Source organism: Apis florea, unplaced genomic scaffold (genome assembly GCF_048593485.1).
Source record: "Apis florea isolate Af1SG1 unplaced genomic scaffold, ASM4859348v1 contig_2190_pilon, whole genome shotgun sequence".
NCBI lineage: Eukaryota > Metazoa > Arthropoda > Insecta > Hymenoptera > Apidae > Apis > Apis florea.
This window is the reverse complement of record NW_028256541.1, coordinates 1,680,590-1,703,088: the sequence shown is the minus strand read 5'-3', so window position 1 is coordinate 1,703,088 and position 22,499 is coordinate 1,680,590. Positions and strand designations below refer to the sequence as shown.

Sequence of the window (22,499 nt, the reverse complement as noted above, 5' to 3'; positions counted from 1 at the left end):
AATAGTATTGTTTACTTGGAGATCGTTGTTAATTAAAAAAGTTGGTGGATAAATTATTATTTGATATCAATTAATTTGTATTAATTCTATCGTTTAATTTCATCCCAAATCAAAATTAAATAACTCATTAACATCTTTTAGCCGATTTAATTGCGTTTGCATCGGACTAATTTTCTTAATCTGGCCATCGTGAGGTCATCATTCATCTGTAGTAATAAATCTGCTTGAAATTAATCTGATTTAACCTAACCTAACCTAAAAATTGTTTTCAAGAAATGTTTTCTAATAACTTTTAAACAATGTCATAATATTTCACATCACTACTTAGAACGATGATCTTGACATTACATTACAAAATCATTAAGACATCTTTTTTTAAATAATTATCAGAATTATTTAAAAGATAAAATTCACTATAATCGAAAATAAGACATATGTTTATATGAACTTTTTTTTATTTTTTTCATATATAAATTTATTCATCGAAGTGGTTTCTCAATACATTCTGTATGAGCGAAATTACACTTGAATTTACGTCAAAAGTAAAACTTTTAATTGACTGCATCTTTTGACATTCAAATTCAAGTTCAATTGTATGCTAATATAATACACGTAATAGCATATAAAATATTTAATTTCTTCAGCGTTTGTAATCTACAATATTTTGATTATTTGAAATTTATATTAAAGACAAAAACAAAATAAAAGATTATAAATTTAAGATATTTATATGCATTTTATAAATCATATTTGTATTCTTTTATTCTATTCTAAAATAGATAATTTCCTAAAGTATTATATTATTATCCCTGAAAAAGGAAAGTATGATATTTTTTGATATTTTAAAAATATCACTATTAAAATCTTTATACACTTTAGCAAATGATCTGAAAAACCATTTAACATAAAATGTATATCAAACTATACATATATAATTATTGCATATCCATAATTATTGTCTATCAAAATGTTTGAAATATATTTGAAATATATTTAATGTTTCAAATCATTAAATATATAGTTAAAACTGTTAAATATTTATACTTTAAGATATAACACATTTCCTTTTTAATTAAAAGAGAAAAATATAACAAGACACTAAATGAGAGAAATTTTTTTTCATTTACACATCCGCATAAAATGAATATTTATAAAACCTTATTTATCCGCAATCTCGAACAAAAGCTAATAAAAGAAACCAAATGCAACATTCTCGTTTTATCACGTTCAATTCAGCCTTCGCGTGGAACGCATTTCAGAACTTTCAACGTTGATGACTGTAATACGCTTCATGCTGGACTAACCACAAATTGACTTCCTGACATGCTTCGAGAAGGACTCGATCGCGACATTGTTTCACTAATTTCCGAGCGGTTATGCACGGAACGCGAACGCAACAAATGACCAAATCGAATTTGATCGTCTTTCATCTTCGAAATCTCTACTTAAAATATCACATTTTGTCTTTTATTCTACATATTCGTAATTTCAAATATTCGTATTTTCGATTATTGTTTTATTTCATTTTTTTATATTTATTTTATGTATTTATTATAATTATTAGTATTATTATTATTTATTATTTTCACTTGATGACATGTTAAAAATATATTTTTTAGATCTTAAAAATTTCTCTCGATACATTTATTTATATAGAAAAATTCTGTGAAAAATTCTCTAAAAATGGAAAATTTCTCGAAATTGTTGTTTCGATATCACTCTTTCAATTCAATTCAAAAAATTTGGAAATTTCCTGCGTTAAAGAAATTCTTTAGAATAAATAAATTTTGTAAAAATTGGGAATTTAAGAGATATTTTCTTGCAATATAATACTTAACATATTGTAAATATTTCGAAAAATTACTTGGACCATTTTCAAAATTACGCCATATTAGTATCCATGCATACATGGATATATAAAAATTTATGAAACAATCGTATATCATATTTTAAAATGAAAAGACATCAAGAAAATTTCTATTTTTCCCGAGAGGCCGTAAATGTGGCTATAGTCGTCTTCTTTCGTACAATGCAGAATGATGCAAGAGAATTTCAATGAATTCTTATCAAGTCAAACTGGTTATGTTCGAAGAAATTCATGAGTCGGCCAGAAAAAAAGAAAAAGGAAAGATTTCTACAGACTCACGATTGCATATTTCGATCGACCTTCTTTCTTTTTCTTTTTTATCGAGGCAACATTATTAGCGATGATTTAATGACTCATCGATTCATCATGTGTGTGAGCCCGACCATAACATACTTGCATCATATCCAGTTGAAAGAGAATTATTTGTTTTAATGCAAAATTCGTGACTCATTAGAAAACAGTGTTTTGTGATTACTTCGATTACATTGTGAATAATATATGCATATTTTCGAGTGTTGTTATATTATATCAATGTATTTGGTAAATTGTTAAACTTTTAGTTAAACTGACAACGAGATAAGAACTGAAGAAATCGTATGTAAATATATGTATTGAAATATGAAAGAAAATTTTCTTATTGCCCCTTTTTTTGTTTTTAAAAAAAACCTACATCATATGATATTTAAATTGGAATAATTGGATTGCAAACGTAATAATTTTAATCATTTATTTTGTAAAATAATAAATCTTTACTATTAAATATATTAGCTTTCAAATATATGTTATTAAATATTAATTTAATCTTATTTTAACATAATAATATCATATTTCATCTTTTTTCTTCTCCTTTTTTTAAATACAATATATCATCAGAAAAATCACTTTTTATTTCCAAATATGATATATAAAATTTGCGCAAAAATTCATTGATTACGTAAATTATTATTATTTTGCCTTTATAATTGCCTATAAAATTGACATCATCATACGATAAGGCAATGGTGTTACAAACGCGTGATTAATGATAATTTGCACTTATACGTATCTTATTTCACAACTAAAGGGAAGCGAGTTCATTACGATAACAAAAAACTGTAATTCCTTCTGGACAAGATTAATCTTTCCTATTACATTAATTAAAGATGTTCTTGATAAACAGTATTAAATTAACAGGTTAAAACTTTCCTTTTTGTTCAACGTATCCCGCATATCCTTGAAACTATCTTTGAAAAAAAAATTCATTAAACGAAAACATAAAACATTTGTTCAGGAACAAACAAAATAAAATTATTTCTTTTTAAATGATAGAGATCAAATCTATTATTAATAGAGTATGATATAGAACTGTACATACTTTTAAATTGCCAAAATCACTTTTATCAAATCGAACACGATATTTGTTACCACGATTTTGTTGGACAGATTTTTTACAATTTAAAAATATTTTTTTTTAAACAACAATATCTGTATCCACTCCTGTATTTACATTATTGTATTATGCTTTCACACCGGCAGAGAATGTTCCTCGTATCGCATCTTACACAGCTCAGCCGGAATAAAAACATAAAGAAAGCTGGCACGGTGCGTGTAATTATGTCGACACCTCAAGGAGAGAGGATTTAACATGCAAATCGGTGCGATGAATTAAACGGAACGGATGTTTTTCACGGCGTTCCGCGCCGGCGATATCACCGTAACGAAACGTCTACGAGAAATGACTCATTCGAAACCATGGTTGACCCTCTTTCATCGCAGTCACCCCTTACCCCACACGATGCACCCGCATTTCGGACACCCTCGCGTTCCACGGCTCGCTCTTCCGTGAGTTTTACACGCGCCCGTGAACACGATGCACACCATAATCTTGCCGTGGTATACGCACGTCCTCGTAACTTGAAAACTCCTTGAAAACGAGGATAATTTTAAGGATTAAATCCTTATGGATAAAATGCAATTCGTTTGAAAATATCTAAAATTGCCAATGTTATTTAATTTATGATCTCTTGATTAATGACATTTTCGGAAAAGCTAATAATTTTCTATTATTTATATAACTTCAGTAAATGTTCAATCGTCAATGCTTAAAATTAATTGCATAGTTAATTAATCTGCATGTTAATTTTATAAATTTCGAGAAAATAAAACGTAACATGAAATTTTTATATTTCAACGCCATGTTGCTAATTTGGAAGATAATAATTTTGAATATCGAGAAGAATGATGTGTGTTTCTTCTGCAATGTGAATTACAGAGAAAAATCTTTTAATAACCTATCACGATTAATTCAACTATTGATGTCTAAAAATAGTATTAGATATACATTAATAGCAAACGTGCACAGTACGTTTTAGCGTCAAGCCTCTTAATAGATCTCCACGGTTTTTTTTTAATTAATTAATAGGAGTTCATATGAGATCTCATATGAGACGATTCTAAGACAAATTTGAAAACAATTTTTCAATTTCTTCATCTATTACGTACAAAAGATTTCACAAAGATGCGAAATATATTATCTTCAAATATATTATATAAAACTATTAAAACGTTTACATAACCGATGTGACAATATAACTATTGTTCAAATAATAGGAGCTTAATTACAGCTTAGTTAATCAGGCTATTAAAATGGAGTTAATATAATAACGGAGTTTCATTAAAAACTTTTATTGAAATCAGGATTTTTGAGTTCGATGAACTTTGTAACTGATTGTATATGTTTTTCGTGTCCTCAAACAGCACATTTAGAACATTGATTTGTTTAAAAGGAATAAAAAATTATTAAGAAAATAAGTGAAACTGTGTAACGTCATATAATAATATCATGAAATTAATAAATTTTTATATTTTAAACTCTCAATAATAATGAAAAATAAAAAATAACGGAAACTTTGATCATCAAATTGAAAATTATATAAAATTAGAATTTCGCTTTGTTGTCTAATGCAGATAATTTGGAATGATATTCCAGTTTACTTTCATTTTATAAAATTAATTACAATAGAATTATCTTACATAAATATCAATTTTAAATTTTAATTTAAAACTTACAGTAAACATAAATGTAATCTCCAGAATCAAAATATTCACAATATTATTTTTTAAATATTATACCTGTATTTAGATTTATTAAAAAGATTGACACTAGTAGTATACACGTTTATACATGCACTATTTTTAGATATCAATAGTTGAATAAATCGCGATTATTAAATAGATTATTAAAAGATTTTTCTTTACCTGACTCATAGTTTGATAACTAAACAACCTCAAGATAAAGAACTTTTCAAACAATGAAACTCTCTCACCATGTTTAACAATTACAATTGTCTATCAATATTGTTATCGCATATTAGTTTTTAAAAATTATTTTTATCTTGTTCCAATATTCTAATTCCTATACCATAACTGCAATAATCATAAATGATAAAATCATTACGAATTCTTTCTTCCGTAATTCTGTGATACATAACGTTCCTATCAAGAATAAAATAATTGTAACATAATTATTACTTCAAATATAAATTTAAATTGATAATGGAACAAAAGATATATATATGTATATGTATACATTTCAAACGAAAAATTGATTTAAAAAATGTTAAAAATTAGTATCCTCAAATCATGAAGTTTAGATATATAATGATCATTCTCGAAATGAAATATTTTACATCGTTCGAGTTCATTGCCACTCCCACCCACGTCCGCAACGATCTGTCCGATAACGATTATCGCTTTCTCCTCCTATCAAAATACAGTCTGACAGTAGTGATGGGTATAAGTATCTCACAAGGAATATCGAGCAACTCCTCCAGAAAAAAAAAAATTCGATCATTCTTTAAAATAAAATAACTTTTTTTAAAATTCTATAGCAACTTAACTTAATTTTTTTAAAATATCAAGTGGATTAGTTTAAATAATTTGTAAAAAAAATTTTGGAAAAAGTAAATTTTGGAAGAAAATAGTAAATTGCTTTTTATTTTTAACTTTTTTATGCGAGCTAGTAATAAAAAATTAAACTATACGTTTCATAGATTTACGTCAGTTACATGTGCACATATTGAAAATTTCATCGAGATTGATTGATATAGAAACAAACGACAAATATCGAAAAATGTAAGAGTTCATAAATTTTAAAGGGCGATCGAATATTTTATATCAAGAGTTTTGTATATCGTGTAACTAAATCATGTGTAATATCAAAAATGTAATAATATTTGTATTTTTTATATATTTAAAAAAAAAAATAATATACTATTATAGTTTCAAATAAACTTAGCAAATCTTTTCAGTAATAGAGTATTTTGATAAAAAAAAGATTTATAAATTAATAAAAACGATTCTTACATATATTACTTTTCTTATAAATAAATATTAGAATAATAAAAAAATAGCACAATAAATCTAAATGTTATTAATTATTCTAAATGTTATTTATTATAATCATTATACACTATTACGCAATTTTATATCGAGGTTTATTTATATAAACGTTCGTAAATCTTCTGGTTAAAAGTGGGAAAAAAAACGTTTTTCTTACGAAATCTTCAATCTTCTAACACGTGTGCAATGAAAATATGCAAGAAAATACTTACATATTATTATATTAATTATAATTGTACAATATTTTTTTTTCAATACTAATATTAAATATCTATACTAAAAACGTGTGAAAATTTAACTAATAAAAATAAAAATTTCCTCGAAAAGAATTATATATATATGCGTAATTAAAGACATATAAGAATCCCATGACGCATATATTGCATCACTAAGAATGAACAGTAAATTATTAAATTATTTTCCTTGATTATAAAATTTTATTAAAAATTTTATCTATAAAACTGTTATTATACGATATAATTTCTATCGATCTTTAGTGTTTCTTTTTAATTTATTGTGAATATTTTAATTAGTAATTAATATCTGTTTAAACTCAATATTTAAATTTTTTTTAACCTCATCTAACATATGTTCGTGATAAATAATTCTTTTCTTTTAATACATTTTAATTGAACACACACCAATATTTAGCCTATATCATTTCTATTGTTTAATCTATGATTCTCGAGTCTGATCTTTTGAAATATTTATCGAAAGTGATATTTATCTTTAATTACGAATTGGGTGAAATATTCAAAATTTTTTCAATTAATAAAAACTCGAAAAATTAAAAAACTTAAGAAAAATTTAACAATCATCTTAACAAGTTGTATAATCCAAATTGTATATTATCAAAATATATACGATATTGATTGTAAGAGATACTATGAAATTTCTGAACATATCAATACTTATAAGATTTCCAAAACTTTTCGAAACTTGTTCTGAAGTTCGAAACCAGTTCAGTAGAAATCCGGATTCGCATTCTACAAATTATGACCTAGCAGAATGTTTTCTAGGTGATCATTCACAATAATTTTTAGCTGGTGTTCAGGAAACCACGATTCCGTTACGTACATAATTATGCTAATTTATTGCATATTCATTTATATCAACTACGAAAAATTATATTATTATTATTATATAACTTATGTTAATGCATTTTTTCAAATATGATTAAAAAGTTTTGCCCGTTTCCCGTTTTTTTATTATTATTTACAATTTCGTCACAATTTTATTTTCGTCAAATCATTTTTTCCCGCATACAAATATACCTACGTATACAAATAAAATACTACGTTTCTTAAAAAAAAATTAATATTTATTAAAATGTCATAACATTTCTTAACCTCTTGCTATCCTTTCATTATTTTTTTTTTTTTTTTTTTGAATTTCTACTATGTATGCCCGTTTATACTTTATAATAAATTAGCATTTATGTACATTAGACGCGTATATTAAATAAATGTATTCTCTCTATGTGTACGTAAGTTTCACATTTTAAACGTTTTTTAAACGCGACGTAGTAACGAGATATTTCATCCATTATATTCGAGAACGAGATTTCTAGATTGAAGAAAAATATTGTATTTCTCCAAAAAAATAAGCTGTTCGAGAATCGTACAGATTATGTCAATGCACGTTTCGTTTGGATCATAATCAGAATAGAATGCATTTAACATTAAGCCGTGTTCAACGAGACACTTTCATTTAATTGTTATAGCGCGATATCGATGCTTGTCCCAATTAGAATATGCTGATGCTGATGGGATCAAGATTCAATTTATATACTTATAAATCAAAATCAATTCTCAATATCTCATTTATGCAATAGAGAGAACGAATACAGAGTCAAATATTATTCGTGAAGAAATGATATGTTCTATATTTGTATCAAATATTTAATCTGCCTATCACCTTTCACTAAATTCTCTTTTTAATCTTCTTCATAATTGTTTAATAGAAATTTTATAATAACGTACAAATTTTTACGATAAAAACTGATTATTAAGTAAACTATAGATTTTTATACAGTTAAAACAGATATTTAATTAATATGTAAAAAAGAATATATCTGAAAATATATATGTCAAATTATGTATTGTATATTTACGAAATATCAATTTCAATTTATGTAGATTTATCTTATATAAAATTATAATATTATATAAAAGTTTTCTCATTATTTTTTAACAAATTACTTTATTTCTTTATCTAAAAAAGATATTATATAATATATTTTTTTTAGATTTCAATTCATATCGTATCAAAAATTTCATTTATATTATGATATTTATATTCCACTATCATATAAATAAAATTAATATCAGAAAAAAAATATATAATATATTCATTTGTATTGTTTATAAAATATAATATACATATATATATATAATAAAAAATACATTAATTTGTATAAAAATCCACAATCTAATTATCAAGAATATTCTTTATTTTTTATTAAGAAAAAAATTATTATTCTTTTATCAATTATTATTATTTATTTATTAATATATTATTTATAAAAATATTTCAATCTATTTGATAAAAAAATGAAAGACATTTTTAAATACTATCTAAAACATCGCTTTAAAAATAAAAATGAATCTCAGAAACTCTTTTGGAAGATACAGGTAATATCCATTAAAATAAAAACTTTAATAAGCACATATATTTAAACTTTTTCTTATCGAGATATGAATGGTTTTCTTTGTTACTTTTACAACAGATATTCTGTTTGATTTCCTTTCACTTCGATGCGGGTTTCAACTTTTCAATGTAAAGAAATGTAAGTAGTATGTATGTAGGTCTCCTAAAAATTTCTATTTTTATCCGTCCCCTACTGAATCTTGCAACTGATCGATCAAAATTGATATTTGTGATTCGTCAAAAACAGACAAAAGAATTTTCTTATTTTATTTATATAATTATTGATTTTTCACGAATTATAAGTATTTTTTTTTTAAAATTATAATCAATAATTCTGAAATAAAAAAACCCAATACACATAAAATTAGTAGAAAAATAATTATAATTTTTCTATTAATCAATAGGAAAAATAATTTTACCTATCATCGAATAATTTAATAAAAATAATGTTCGAAAGAATATAGAAATATAATACATAATAAGAAAGCATTCTTTTCCTTTAGGCAAAATAAACGAATAATCAAATTGAGGCTAGCTTTTCTCTCTATAGATATATATATATATGACCAAGGAGACAGGATCGACTTGGCCGAACATACAAGCTCGAAGGAAAGTTAATATCTATGGACTTAAAGGCTGATACAGTTGTGACTCGCGAGCGAGCAACATCGATCTACCAAGTCTCTTTCACTCGGAGAGCAATAACTTGGAACGTTAATCGAGTTTAACTCGAGTCGACGGACGAATGAGAAAACATTTACCTCGGCTGATTCGAGGCGTAAGAAAATAAGAGGAAAAAAATTAGAGGAAAGAGGAGAAACCAACAATAAGTAGGAAAAATGAAATGAAAAAGTAAGAAATTATCCATCATGGCTATTTTCGAATCGAAAAGTCGTACAATGAATTTTTCCCCCAATACGTTTCGAGAACGCGTTGAACCTGATCCAAACATGGTCAAGGCACCGTAAACTAACTGAAATCTTTTACTTTCCCACCGGGGCGTAAACTTGAAAAGTGTGTTGCGCACCTTTCGTTCGTGGTCGACGAGGTTGCAACTGAGAGTATATACTTACATGCTAATCGACGAGAAACCGGTACAATTCAATCTACGTGGGATTAAAATAGTCAACTGTGTAATTCGTGTATTAACTTCTGGTTATTCGAGTTAATAAATAAAGAAATTTTAGATATGGAAGAAGTTTTCAAATATACAAAATATATATTTTAATAATATGCTTATATTTACATATTTTAATATATACTTTTTATAATATATATATTTTTTTTGTAATAATGATTCCTAAAAAAATTTTTAAATGAAAATTAATCATTTTTCAAAATCAACTAGATATATATCTGGATAAAAATTTCTAAAAAAAAAATTTTAAAAAAGGAAAAAATGATAAAAATAAATAAATTTCTGGCTAATAATTAAATAAAGAATTCAATTGCATCAAATCGTCGTTTATAACAATAAATTATTAAATAATTCAAAAAATTCTAATAATGCTGATAAATAATATTATGCAATCAAAAATATATTTTTTAATTCAATGTACAATACACAAATTCTACGATAATTGATTACTAGATAATTAAATATCTTAATACTTATTATGATAGAATTTAAGAAGTGAATAATGTAATAAAAATATACAATCTATAAGAACAAAAATTTATCTAAAATCTAAATCAAGTTTCAATGAAATAATTTACTAAATACCGACAATACTCTAAATTATAATTTTTAAAAATTTCTATCTTATATAAAAGTATAATCAATCTAATATTATAATTGCAATGAAATTATATACAAAATTAAATCAAATTAAAAATTCAAAAAAATAGAATTCAGAAAAAAGTTAATTATAAATTAATACGAATTAAGTTGCTCGCTTGATGACAGCTCATTGAACGTGGTCACGTGATGCATATATATCAATCTACGAACTACATATGCACACAAGACATGTTATTAGATACTAATCACGGAGAATCGGTTCGATAAGAAGAATAAAACAATTCATTTTATCGTACTGCATCATTTCTCAACGCATAAAATAATGATCGAAACAATGAGAAAGTATTGAAAAAGATGGAACACATTCTCCAGTTTTACTATCGCATTTTCACGTGAGCAACGACAGTACGCCTTCGAAAGCAGGCGACAAATGAAGCCGACAGCGATAGAATCTTTTCCTGGTACGTGAAAAGAATGGACAATACCGACGAATATTTTTACATGATAGAAACGTGCAATGCATTAATTAATGAGTATATCAAAAATATTAAATTACAATTTATACAACAAAATGTAAAATGATGATTTTCAAAAAATTTCTCATTATTCATGATCTAATAATTTAAATTATTGAGGTTAAGCGCGACAGATGTTAGAGTCATGTGATTTTAGATGTAGGTTATCGACAACACACGAAAGAGAAAGTATCTGAGTAAATAAGAAAACTGAAATATGAGACAAACGCAAACTGTCTATATAATATTAGTAAAAATATTTAAAAAAAAGAAAAAAATATGTTTAATTTTTGTTTATAAAAAATTATTATTGATCAAATAAATTAATTTATCAATCTCTCTTTTATACATTTTTTAATCGAATAAAAGAATGTATCTTTGAACCGGAATTAACCTCGAGGTCATCCTATATTAGAAGATTAAAAACTTGCAGATTCTATTACATATCAGCTGATTAGATCATGTTCTATGAGCATTACATGGAATTTCAATCAAAAAACATATTTCAATATATACATTGGCATCGAAAGGAAACGTCGAATTGTAAACAAGGACGATTAGCACTGGTGTGCGTATCAATGAAATATGTACTTACAGGTATATCACGCAGATGTAACACGTCGCCCGAAGCACTTCGGGATATCGTGCGAATTTTCACGAAACAGGTGGCAACAGCGCGCAGGTCCAACACACAGAGACAGGGACAAGGAACGAAGAAAAAAGAACGAGCGCACGCGTTCGATCAACTAACCAGTACGATAAGAAATATACAGAGACGAAAAAGAAACGAAGAAACGTATCAAATTTAAAAAATAAGAAGGAAGATGAGATTAAAAATAATGATATAGAAGAACAAAAAGAAATTACCTTAGGCCTGTAGAACCATTTTCTGATCGACTCCATCGCAGGGCCGTCGAGGATGTCGGCAGGCTCACGGGCGAGTCGTCACTGCGCCTCTTGCGGCCAAAGCACTTGCGACATAGCGAAACCTGCCACTATGATCTTACCAGAAAGCGTCACACCACGAGACACTAGTTGACTGCATATAAGTTAGAATTTTTTCGTCAAGTATCACCATCAAACATACAATCATCGATAATTTCAGTCGATCCACACATTCGAAATTGCGCGTCAAACGTGAATCGCGCGTCCGTAAGACTGACTGACGAGCACAGACTGCAAAGGCGCAGCCTCGCTGTTGCGCATGCGCTCGCTGAATATTATGGACGACGTGACATTTGAAGTGAATAGAACTGCCATCTATGATATATTTGAATTCATCGAATTTTTAAAAGACCAAAAAAAAAAGTTATTATTAAAATATATTATTAGAATATCATATTGTATAACTGTTAATATTTTTTCTAAACGCAAATTGATTTGTATTAATTAGTCATTTCATTTTTATATTCCACGTAATAAAACTGATCAAATATTTTTATGAAAACATCTAAAGTAGTAACATTTAGAACGTCTAAATTAAAATTAAATTTATTTCAACCGAATTAAAATAAAATAAATTGAATAAAAAAATATAAATATAAAAAAAAGAATATTTTATGTATTTAACTTTATATGTTTAAATATATGTATATTTTGAAATTATATAAAATTACGTAATTTTATTTTACAATTTAATTATAAGATATATACAATCTAAATAAAAAAAAAAAGATTCTAATTTACTTAATTTTTAAATTTTAAAAAAAATCTACATTAAAAAAAAATTATATATATGAAAATATTAAAAAAATATAAATATTTTACATAAATATTGGGTTACAAAATAAAATTACCAGCGATACATAGAAGGAATTTAATAATATTATCTTGAAATTTAACACATTTTGATCTACGTGACTAGATTATAAAAAAAGCAGTTAAAAATGTATGACTTTAACAATGTTAAATATTATGGATCACAAATTATGCACATATACATACGTAAGTTTCACATTTTAAGTATACATTTGGATTTAAGATTATAAAATAGGTCTTTCAACAAATTTACTTAATATTAAAGAATTAAGCCTCGATAATAAAGAAACAAAAATAACGCGTAAATTCTACTATACAAATACATGAATCACATAATCTATAACTTACAACGAACTGCAATATAATGTTATAGAAATTCCTTCGATTATATTAACAAATTAATATTAATACAGAAAACATAATTGTATCGAAAATGTAATAGAAACTTATGATATCATTTTACTTCTTGAGATTCATATACACATTTAAAGAAGTGGAATGCGTGTCTGAGTGTGTGTATATTTCTACCACATAAATATGTAATAAACTTTTTAAACTTTTTAAACATCTAAACAACGCAAATAAATTTTAATTTTATTAAATATTTTTCCTATAAATTGCTAGACTTAGATCTTAGTAGAGTAGAAATAGAACACACTTTGTGTTTGTACTCTCAAGAAGTAATATTTACTATTAATTTATTTAGTTTGCTTAAAACTTTTTGAAAACCATATTGAGGATATTTAACACTATACTCTCTACATTCTATAAGTAAGTTGCAACTAGATTTAAAAATTTTATTTTCAAACATTTTATAATAAGGTTAACCAAGATACGTATCATTACAACTAACAAAAATATATTATGAATTCTTTTTTTTTTTTATTATTATTACAAGGCAAGAATTTTAATTTTGGGAATAAAAATTTTCAGGTAATTAAATATCACCAAACATCATTAATATACATACATTAAATAGTGCTTTAGCTCAAAAAGTTATAAGCAAAATGCTTTTTTTAAGCATACATATTCAATCTTTTGTGCAATAACACTTTACGCAAGACTGTCAAAACAGACTTCGTAATTTTGATATTACATTCTTTATAATATTTTTCTCAAAAACTGTAAGTAAATAATTATAGTAAATACTGATTATATAACTACACAAACATCTAAAATTCGATACAAGCTACACTTTACATTTGCTTGAAAAAATGCAAGGTTTTACTACACAAGTAGTAATGTCAACTTTTTCTCTGTTTAAATGCAATATACTACTATGTTTCTCTTATAATCTATGCAAACTCACTACTTATCTAAGACATCTATATCACTTGAAATGAGAGTAGTTGAGTAACTTCTTATTATATTACACAAATTCTTTTTCTTTCCTTCTTTATGTTAAAATACTCGAATCACATAATTAATAACAATTTTCTTCCATTCTAAACATTCAAAGTCATAATTAGTATATCTTTAATTGATTGCCACACAATGATTAAAATATTTCAAATAGTGATCTAGTAAATATCACCTAAATAAGAACATTTAATATCTGTATTATTGCACAGTGAAATATATCAAGAAATATTTTAAGTAATGAACGAATGATATATTTTTCTTATTAATTATAGATTTTAATAATTATGTCGTATTATTTTAGGAAGTGCATTTAATTTGAATTCTTTAAAATATAAGATACGAATTTTTTTGTTCTTTCAATACTTAAACGACGAATATTAGACTTTATAAAATACACAGATTTTAATAAAAACATTTTTTACTAAAATATTGAACATATATGTAGATATATTAAACAATTTGAATAAATTTTTTTATTAAAATAAGATTTTTCAAATTTTTTAGGCACAAAGTAGTTATTTATAATAAATAATATACCGAATATACAATGATACGTTTGATTTTTAAAATTCTTTGAAATCGAACTAATTATATTACATGAACAAGATATTACATATTAAACATATTTTGTAATTAAAAAATAATTTTGAAAATTATAATATTTTCATATATATTCAATTCAAAATAATTTTTCGATACGATTATAATTTCATTTAACAAAATTTACAAGATTAATTATGACTTTAAAAACATTAATATAAAAAATTTTATGAAATTCCTTACAAATTCCCTTGGCGAATAATTTTATAGACAAAAATCGTCAAAAATTTTATAAATTACATACTGTTTAGTTTACTTTTACAATGCATTTCAATATATTTATACAATGAATTCGAACCAGCAAAAACATTAATGAGATTGAATTGATATTATTGTAGTAATAATTCTATTGGAAACAACAGTAAATATTTTCTGCATTGCAAGATAAAAATTTGATTTTTTGACATAATAGTCAAAAATCAAAAAACAGTTCAATTCCTATTTAATCAGAAAAATCGAACCATATCATCAGTTAGCATTCAATATGAAAAAGAAAGATAAAAGATCAAGTATCTTTTCTCTAATACAAATAACTAACATAAATGCCAATTATTTCTGAATATTTTCATTAAAAAAGCTATATAACAATCAAACTTTATAATAATGTACGACTTAATTTTAAGATAAAACAGTGCATAAACTTCATATTTTTTTGTATAACTTCATAACTCTCTCAATCAATTATAATATTGTAGAAAAAAACACTAAAAATAGTTAATTTGTAATGATAAACTCGTTGTAAATTTAATAAAACTAACATACGACAATAAATTCATTCATTCGCTAAAAACAAAACTATTTAAACAAGCAAAAAAGATACATGTGTTTACACATATAATAATTGACAACTTCTACAGTTTACAATATATTTACAAATTTCGACAAAAAAATATATAGAAAAAAAAAAAAAAGAATGTTATGCCAAAGAATTTCAATAATGATTTAAGAATGCAATACAAATGCACAACAAATTACATAAGTAGATGGCACATACGCTTGTAAACTTAAAATAAGAAAAGGAAGATAAATTATAACATGCTACTCGTTGTAGCATTAGTAACTAAAAAAAAGCAGGAAAAAGGTATTTGCTTACACTCGTGCAATTTCCTTACAAAATTAAAGCATAAAATTAAGTTTTTGCGATATACTTTGAAAAGATTAATTGTTGGCAAGATGAAAAACTCTACTTTCGTTGACTTGAATGCATGTTACTGAGAATGGAGAATCGATTGTCCTCTTCTTTTAAAATCGTTGCTTAACTAAATCCAAACTGCACTTTTCGACACTGACAGAGCCATTTAATTATTCGAGCATTGCGCTCTACAATACTCGGAGGATCATTAACTCTCTGGTTACTATCATCGTTACCCATACCGACGCTGCAATCATTATTCTGCCATTGACTACTTTGATTAGTTTGATTGTTCCCAGCCCAAGAGTAAAGACCTAGTGCCGAGTCGACCGAGCTAACGCTATCAAAAAATACGGGGGATGACGACTTTGAGTCTGGTTTCGTGATACGTTGATAATTGTCCGAATCAAGACCTAGACAGTCGAAAAAATTCTCGAGTTGAGTAATTGACCGAGGAGGTCGTGCAGGTACTTTATTGGATCGACCATTATCTTGACGCCAATAACGATCACTAATATCCGATTTTGATCTCAGAATTGGTCGGCCACGACCTTCTTTCCAGCCATCGGAGAATCTAAAGCAAAAAAGATGCAATTTCTTTTTCATTGCTCACAATTATTGGTAAAAAAAAAAAAAAAAAGTAAATAATTTTCTTACAAAACAGTTTCATGCAATAGTCAAATTCATATATATATAATAGTACAAATTAAGATATGGCAATTATTTATAAAATCATATTAAGAATATAAAATGTAAAAAGATATTTGTATTATATTTGTATTTTGAATATTTATTTGAAAACTTTTTCAATAATATATTTTTAACCTTCTTTGAATGTATTTTACACAAATTTTATCAAATTTAAACATATACCTTGAATTGCATGTTGGACTATAATCCGTTTGACTGTTGCTGCTCTCAGATTCAGGACTGTAACGTCTTACAACAGATGTTGGGGTACCGTTAGCATAACTACCTCTTCTTGAACGATCTTTTTCCGTCGAGTGTTGAGTAGATGCACCGCTGTCACGACGTATATGACTCCAGCAATCCTGGAGTAAAATTTCATTCAATGAATAGCGGTTTTCATTTAATGTTACACTGTCGGTAAAGTATATCGACTATACTTGTATTACTGGTGGAGGTTCACTGCGAGGTGTACAGTGTCCAGATGACCCACCAGAATCTCTTGCAGTAGCTCCGTGGCTTAACTTGCTGGAACCTGATGACTTTTGAGTACGACCACCAGCAGATAATACGCTACTGGCATCGCCACCACCTGAACCTAACGAACGTCTGATGTGTCTAGAACTGAAATATTAATAATATGAAGGTAAATACAATTATCTTATAAAAATTATTAACAGTGAGATTATTATTACAACAAGTCTAATGTAGAGTCTTATTAAAATAACAAGGCTTATAAATTAGTAGAAAAAACAAATATTTATATAAGATTATAAATAAATATCCATACTCTTCCAGAGAATATTGTCATCAATTTTTTTCAAAAACACTCCATAAAGTATTTCCAAGATACTCTAAATAGAATTTTTATCAAGATTCTGAAATATATCTCCAATATGTGCTTTACAATTACAACTCTTTTGGAGGAGCACATATGTGAAAATGTTTTGAATACCTGCGATAACAGACCGCATCTCGTTTAAAACTGTGCTCTGAATAGTCCGAACTAGTTTCACAATCTGGGCAATTACTGGAGGATTGATGATGACCGGATGGCTTAGATGACTTGGTCGATGCACGTGGCGACAGAGACGCCCGTCGTCGCGTGCTGGTATGGAGATCGGGCAAAGATTTGTGACATACGGTGTTCTCCACCGATTGCGAGCTGGTTGATTTCCTTCCAGATCTTCCGGATGTGTGTGAATGAGAGTTGCTCCGGCCAAACTTGAAACGAACATCTTGCGTGCAGTGCTGTAAAGTTGGAGAAAAATAAAATTTCAATAGAGATTCATGGTGAACAATTTACAATCAAACACGAAGTACTTTGTATACTTTGTAACGTGAAATGCATTAGGGTAATTGCTGGAAAATTTTGTATCGATTATGGTAAAGATAAAGATATAATTTCTATAATTATGTACAAAAATATATTAGATATATTTCAATAAGCATATATGTTGATATTATATACAGATTATTTCAGATCAAAAGTAATGGGGTATTGTATAATAACAATATGACTGTTATTATCTTTCGATTCGAATTTTTTCTTTTTCTTTTTTGATTTATGAATCATAAAAAAAAAAAAATTTATCGCCAATTCCTCGTCAATTTTCATTACAAGTCATTGTCGACAATCTCATCATGCTATGCACGTGTTTAATAAAACAATAGAGGAATATGTCTTCCGTGTTAAACCTGCGAACATGTGTATGTACAACTTCCGGTTCCTCCGTTTTCCTGACTTCGACACTTCGACAATTACGATTCATCAAGAGGAAACGTGCATACGTATTCATGGATTAAAAGTATGAAGGACAATAATAAATACCTACTACATATTGTCAATGAATATTGTAAAGAACATTTACTTACAAGATAATTACTTTATCGTCGAAAATTTGAAATTATCATTATTCCACATCTTTACTTAAAAGTGTTATGTGAAAAATTTTAGTTACTTGTATTAATGATAACGATAGCGAATTTGTTAATAAAAATCAAATATTAATTTCAAGTTTTTCAACGATAATGTATATAGATATATTGTATAGAGATATAATTATTGCAACCGAAAAAAGGAACGGGAATAAATCACAGTGAAACATTTCAGACACAAGTAAAGGTAAGAAATAATTTTTAATCACGACTCACGTCGATCTTCTTTCGAACACGAACTATACGTACAACACCAAGCTAAAAACAATACCCAGATTATACCTCAGGCTGAAAATAATTTTTATTTCGTTTTAAACAAAAAAATTAAGACAATCGTTTCATTTCCTTCTACGACAATTGTAAAAAAAAAAAAAATAACTCACTTTGAATATTTTGAATAATTATAAAATCTTACCGCATTGCACAAATAACAAATTCAACATTTAGAAGAAAGCTCATTTATAAAAAAAAAAAAAAAAGAAAAGAAAAAACTCTATGTAAATAATAACGAAAAATGCAAATTTTTTTTATAAATTATTCGACAGTATTTCAAAATTTATTAAAAATCGCACCTTTATGCGATCTTCCTCCCGAAAATTCGGTGATAAGCTTCCTGGGGAGTATCGAAATTTCTCCTCCTGCGGGATACCGTTCGTCTGGACGATCGTCTGCGTCGGGCTGTCCGGGAAGAATACGTTCTCCTTGCTATCGGTGTTTAACAATCGACGTAATTTTGTCTGCAGTTGATCTCCACCTGTGCTGCTCGGCGGCCCTGAAATGGTGCGCCGCTGCGGAACAGGAACCAGCCGCGGACTCTTCGGTGGCAGTGCGGGTGGCAGTGTTTGTTGAGGACTTAGAATTCCGTCCGCTGTTGGCAATGAGACGGAGTTTTAGAACTAATTTGGTAATCAAATTTTTATGTTCAGTTCCTGGGTTTTCTAAGATCTCGTAATATTTTTAATACGCCTTTAATAATCTCTTAACATGACAACATTTCGTGCGACTTTTGTCGTGTGGAAGTAATTTCAGTTGAGAATATGTATAATCTTCTCTTTTTTTAGGGCTCGATAGATGAAACATGCTACTTGGAAGGAATTGGTCTGTTGGAAGTAACAAGTTTCGACGTAAGAATATCAAATGTCGCGTTGAAAGCAATCTACAAGCGGTAATCACGTGCATAGGATGTAAAATGGATTTTTTAGCGAGAAGAAATATTTGCACGTAATAATTGATACATTTAAATTTTATTTTTAATTTTTTCACATTTGATTAAATCCAATTTTCAACACAGATATCATAAAACTTTTTATAGATATACATATAAATATATGTATTTGTATTTATTTGTATTATTTAACGCTTTATTATTTCTTCGTACTGTGCGTTTATTTTATGATTGTATTTTAATTAAAGAGTTCAATGTCCTTATAAAGAAGGAAATAAAATGTACTTGGTAATTTTGAAACTCAACGTAATGAGTACCTCGCAGTGATGTACACCTGCGTTAAACAAAACTGTTATTAATGGCAAACATAGTTTATTTCCTTGCTCGCGGCCGAAACGGTAAAGATATGCTGCTAAGAATATCCCAGCCGTTGATTACAAAGGATTGAAGAAAAAAAAAACGCGGGATTATTTAATTCACCAGAAGTCATTAATGCTAGGAAATGTCGTAATCGTCAATACACTAACTACGTATTACCAAGATCTTCTTAAATTTATTAATTCTTATAAAAGGCATTAGCATTAATGAATAATTTCAATTAATTTTTATCAAAAACACATGTCTATTATAACACACATCTTGAATTATTTATGTTTTTTTGATGTTTTATTCGATCGTTTATTAGATGTTTTAATACTTTAATAACTTATGGAATAAATTGTAAAACGAATCCTATATAATTTAGTGGATATGTAATATTAAATCTTCTGTTATAAATAGTGATTGGAATATTTTAATTTTATTGATCGTAAAGTATGGTATATTCTCAAACAGCTATTCTTCTATATCCAATTTAATATGCATTTATAAATATTCTAATTTTAAAAATTAATCGTTTCACGATCATTTGTGGACTACGTTTAAAAATATTTTAAATTACAAAAATAAGCAAAAAAAAGTATACAAGAAAATTTCAAAGTAAATTATATAAATTCTGGAAATTTTAAAAATACATATATTGCTATTTTAAAGAAAAAAGAATAAAAATATCTGCAACAACAGAATTATACGAAAATCCCCCCTCCCCAAAAGTCATCGAAACACAAAAGTATCCTCACACAAGCGTTCCAAACGTGCTACCGATTCCCATTCAACGATATCCACCGGTCCGAAAGAAGTTTTATTTTCGAAAGTACTCAGACAACCACTTACAGCTATCTCGTCTCGATGGCAAGTTGCCCGCCAATGAAACGGGAAAGCGTGTGTATAAACGCGTGTATATACACGTATAGCATGCATAGGTATCGCGCAACTGTTAAACGGCCGTGCACGTTAAATCGATCGCGCACCGTTAAATTGAAAAAGAAAGGTGTGCATCGAATCTTTCTTTCCAAGAGACTTACGCCTGTCCTGCTCGTGGCACGATGCCCAGCAACAAGGTGGCGTCATCGGGACAGGTGGCAACTGCGACGGCGACGTCGGTTGCATCGAACAGGCCGACGTGTTTCCGCATTTCCTTAGCAGCCTAGGTGGCGCGCTCGGCGCGCTCAGCTGTGACACCTGAAGATGGCCGCTGTTCTTCAGCTCCTGTTTCCGGTCTAGCACGGTCTCGCTCTTCACGTAGAACGCCTTCGTCTCCTGGAGCAGTTCCACGGCGCTCTTCCGCTTCCCTGCGGCACGTGACGAGGAAACCAGACGGCTGTAAGTGACACTCGAGTAAAAACGGTAAATAGCCCGCTTCCTGTAAGCGGATACCAGACACCCGCTCGACAGGGTTAAAGCCACGTGCGTCGGCACGAGCCTCTTTCTAGCAACCTTCCCGGAAGCTTTGTCTCTTGTTACCGAAGGGGATCCCAGGATCGTTGATTTAATTGGGGTATTGGTAATCTGTTCACGAGTATACGAGAACCCAATTATAATTCTTTAATTCTTACTGGAGTGAATTATCGTTGGTTTGTGAAAAAAATTTGCTATCATTGATTGAACGATAATAGATCGGTAGTATAGATTAGTATTTTAACAGGAAAAAAATAATATAAAAATTTTGTATTTTTTTTTTTTTTTATTAGAATGATATAAAGAAGAATTTAAAGAAATGGAAGATATAATTAGTGAAATTATGAATGTTGTTAAAACGATCATAAATGAAAATGTGTACGTCCAATTTGAAATGTTTTAGAATAAATAATGTGTGAACTTTATTATAATATATTTAAAAAATAGAAAAATTGTAGCCTAGAAATATAAAATTTTTCATATAACGTATTATAAATTTTACGTATATCAATTCGTATATATATATTGTATATGACTTTTACGTTTCATCTGTTTCAAGAAGTGCAAAGTGCTCCTAGATATGCTTATATCAATGGACCACTTAACTCTCTAATTTACGACTTCGTTGTGTTTCTTAAGCCGATTATATAGTGTTCTCTGAATTAGTACGATCGAACTAATTCTAAATTCTAAAATGAAGAGAAATTCTCATATATTCTTTTGAATATATTCGTATTTTTTTTCTTTCTTTCTCCTTTTTTTTTTTTTTTTTAATTAAAGCAGAGGATCGAAATAATTAAACATTATCACGTATGAGATGATAATATTGAAAAATCTATAAGTAATATTTATTGATTTCCACTTGTATTTATTTACTTTTATAATAATTATACAATATTATTAAATGCTTCAATTTACGTCAAATTTGT

General features: G+C 27.5%; 2 protein-coding genes and 1 long non-coding RNA gene across 6 annotated transcripts in view; 1 reads left to right on the top strand and 2 right to left on the bottom strand.

Annotated features, from left to right (window-relative positions):
* Nucleotides 1-12,332, bottom strand: part of LOC100866437 (lateral signaling target protein 2 homolog) — a 48,132-nt gene extending 35,800 nt beyond the window's left edge. For both annotated transcript variants that reach the window (XM_086916229.1, XM_086916236.1), the window contains exon 1: nt 12,020-12,332. In XM_086916229.1, the coding sequence (XP_086772355.1) occupies nt 12,020-12,055 (36 nt within the window). In that variant the 5' untranslated portion in view covers nt 12,056-12,332. The remainder of the gene's footprint in view (nt 1-12,019) is intronic.
* Nucleotides 12,333-12,954: 622 nt separating this feature from the next.
* Nucleotides 12,955-22,499, bottom strand: part of LOC100865762 (uncharacterized) — a 45,333-nt gene continuing 35,788 nt past the window's right edge. The window contains exons 3-8 of one of the 3 annotated variants that reach the window (XM_012495532.3): nt 21,198-21,464; nt 19,202-19,497; nt 17,647-17,942; nt 17,132-17,315; nt 16,878-17,056; nt 12,955-16,578 (exon numbers count right to left, since the gene is read on the bottom strand). In XM_012495532.3, coding sequence (XP_012350986.1) covers nt 16,128-16,578; nt 16,878-17,056; nt 17,132-17,315; nt 17,647-17,942; nt 19,202-19,497; nt 21,198-21,464 — 1,673 coding nt within the window. In that variant the 3' untranslated portion in view covers nt 12,955-16,127. Of the gene's footprint in view, nt 16,579-16,877; nt 17,057-17,131; nt 17,316-17,646; nt 17,943-19,201; nt 19,498-21,197; nt 21,494-22,499 lie in introns of all 3 variants that reach the window. The other 2 variants (XM_086916258.1, XM_031914979.2) reach the window with 2 other exon arrangements.
* On the top strand, nt 17,209-20,074 carry LOC147658548 (uncharacterized). The gene is made up of 3 exons (XR_015294845.1): nt 17,209-17,337; nt 19,373-19,533; nt 19,691-20,074. It is a non-coding gene; the product is annotated as an uncharacterized LOC147658548 (long non-coding RNA).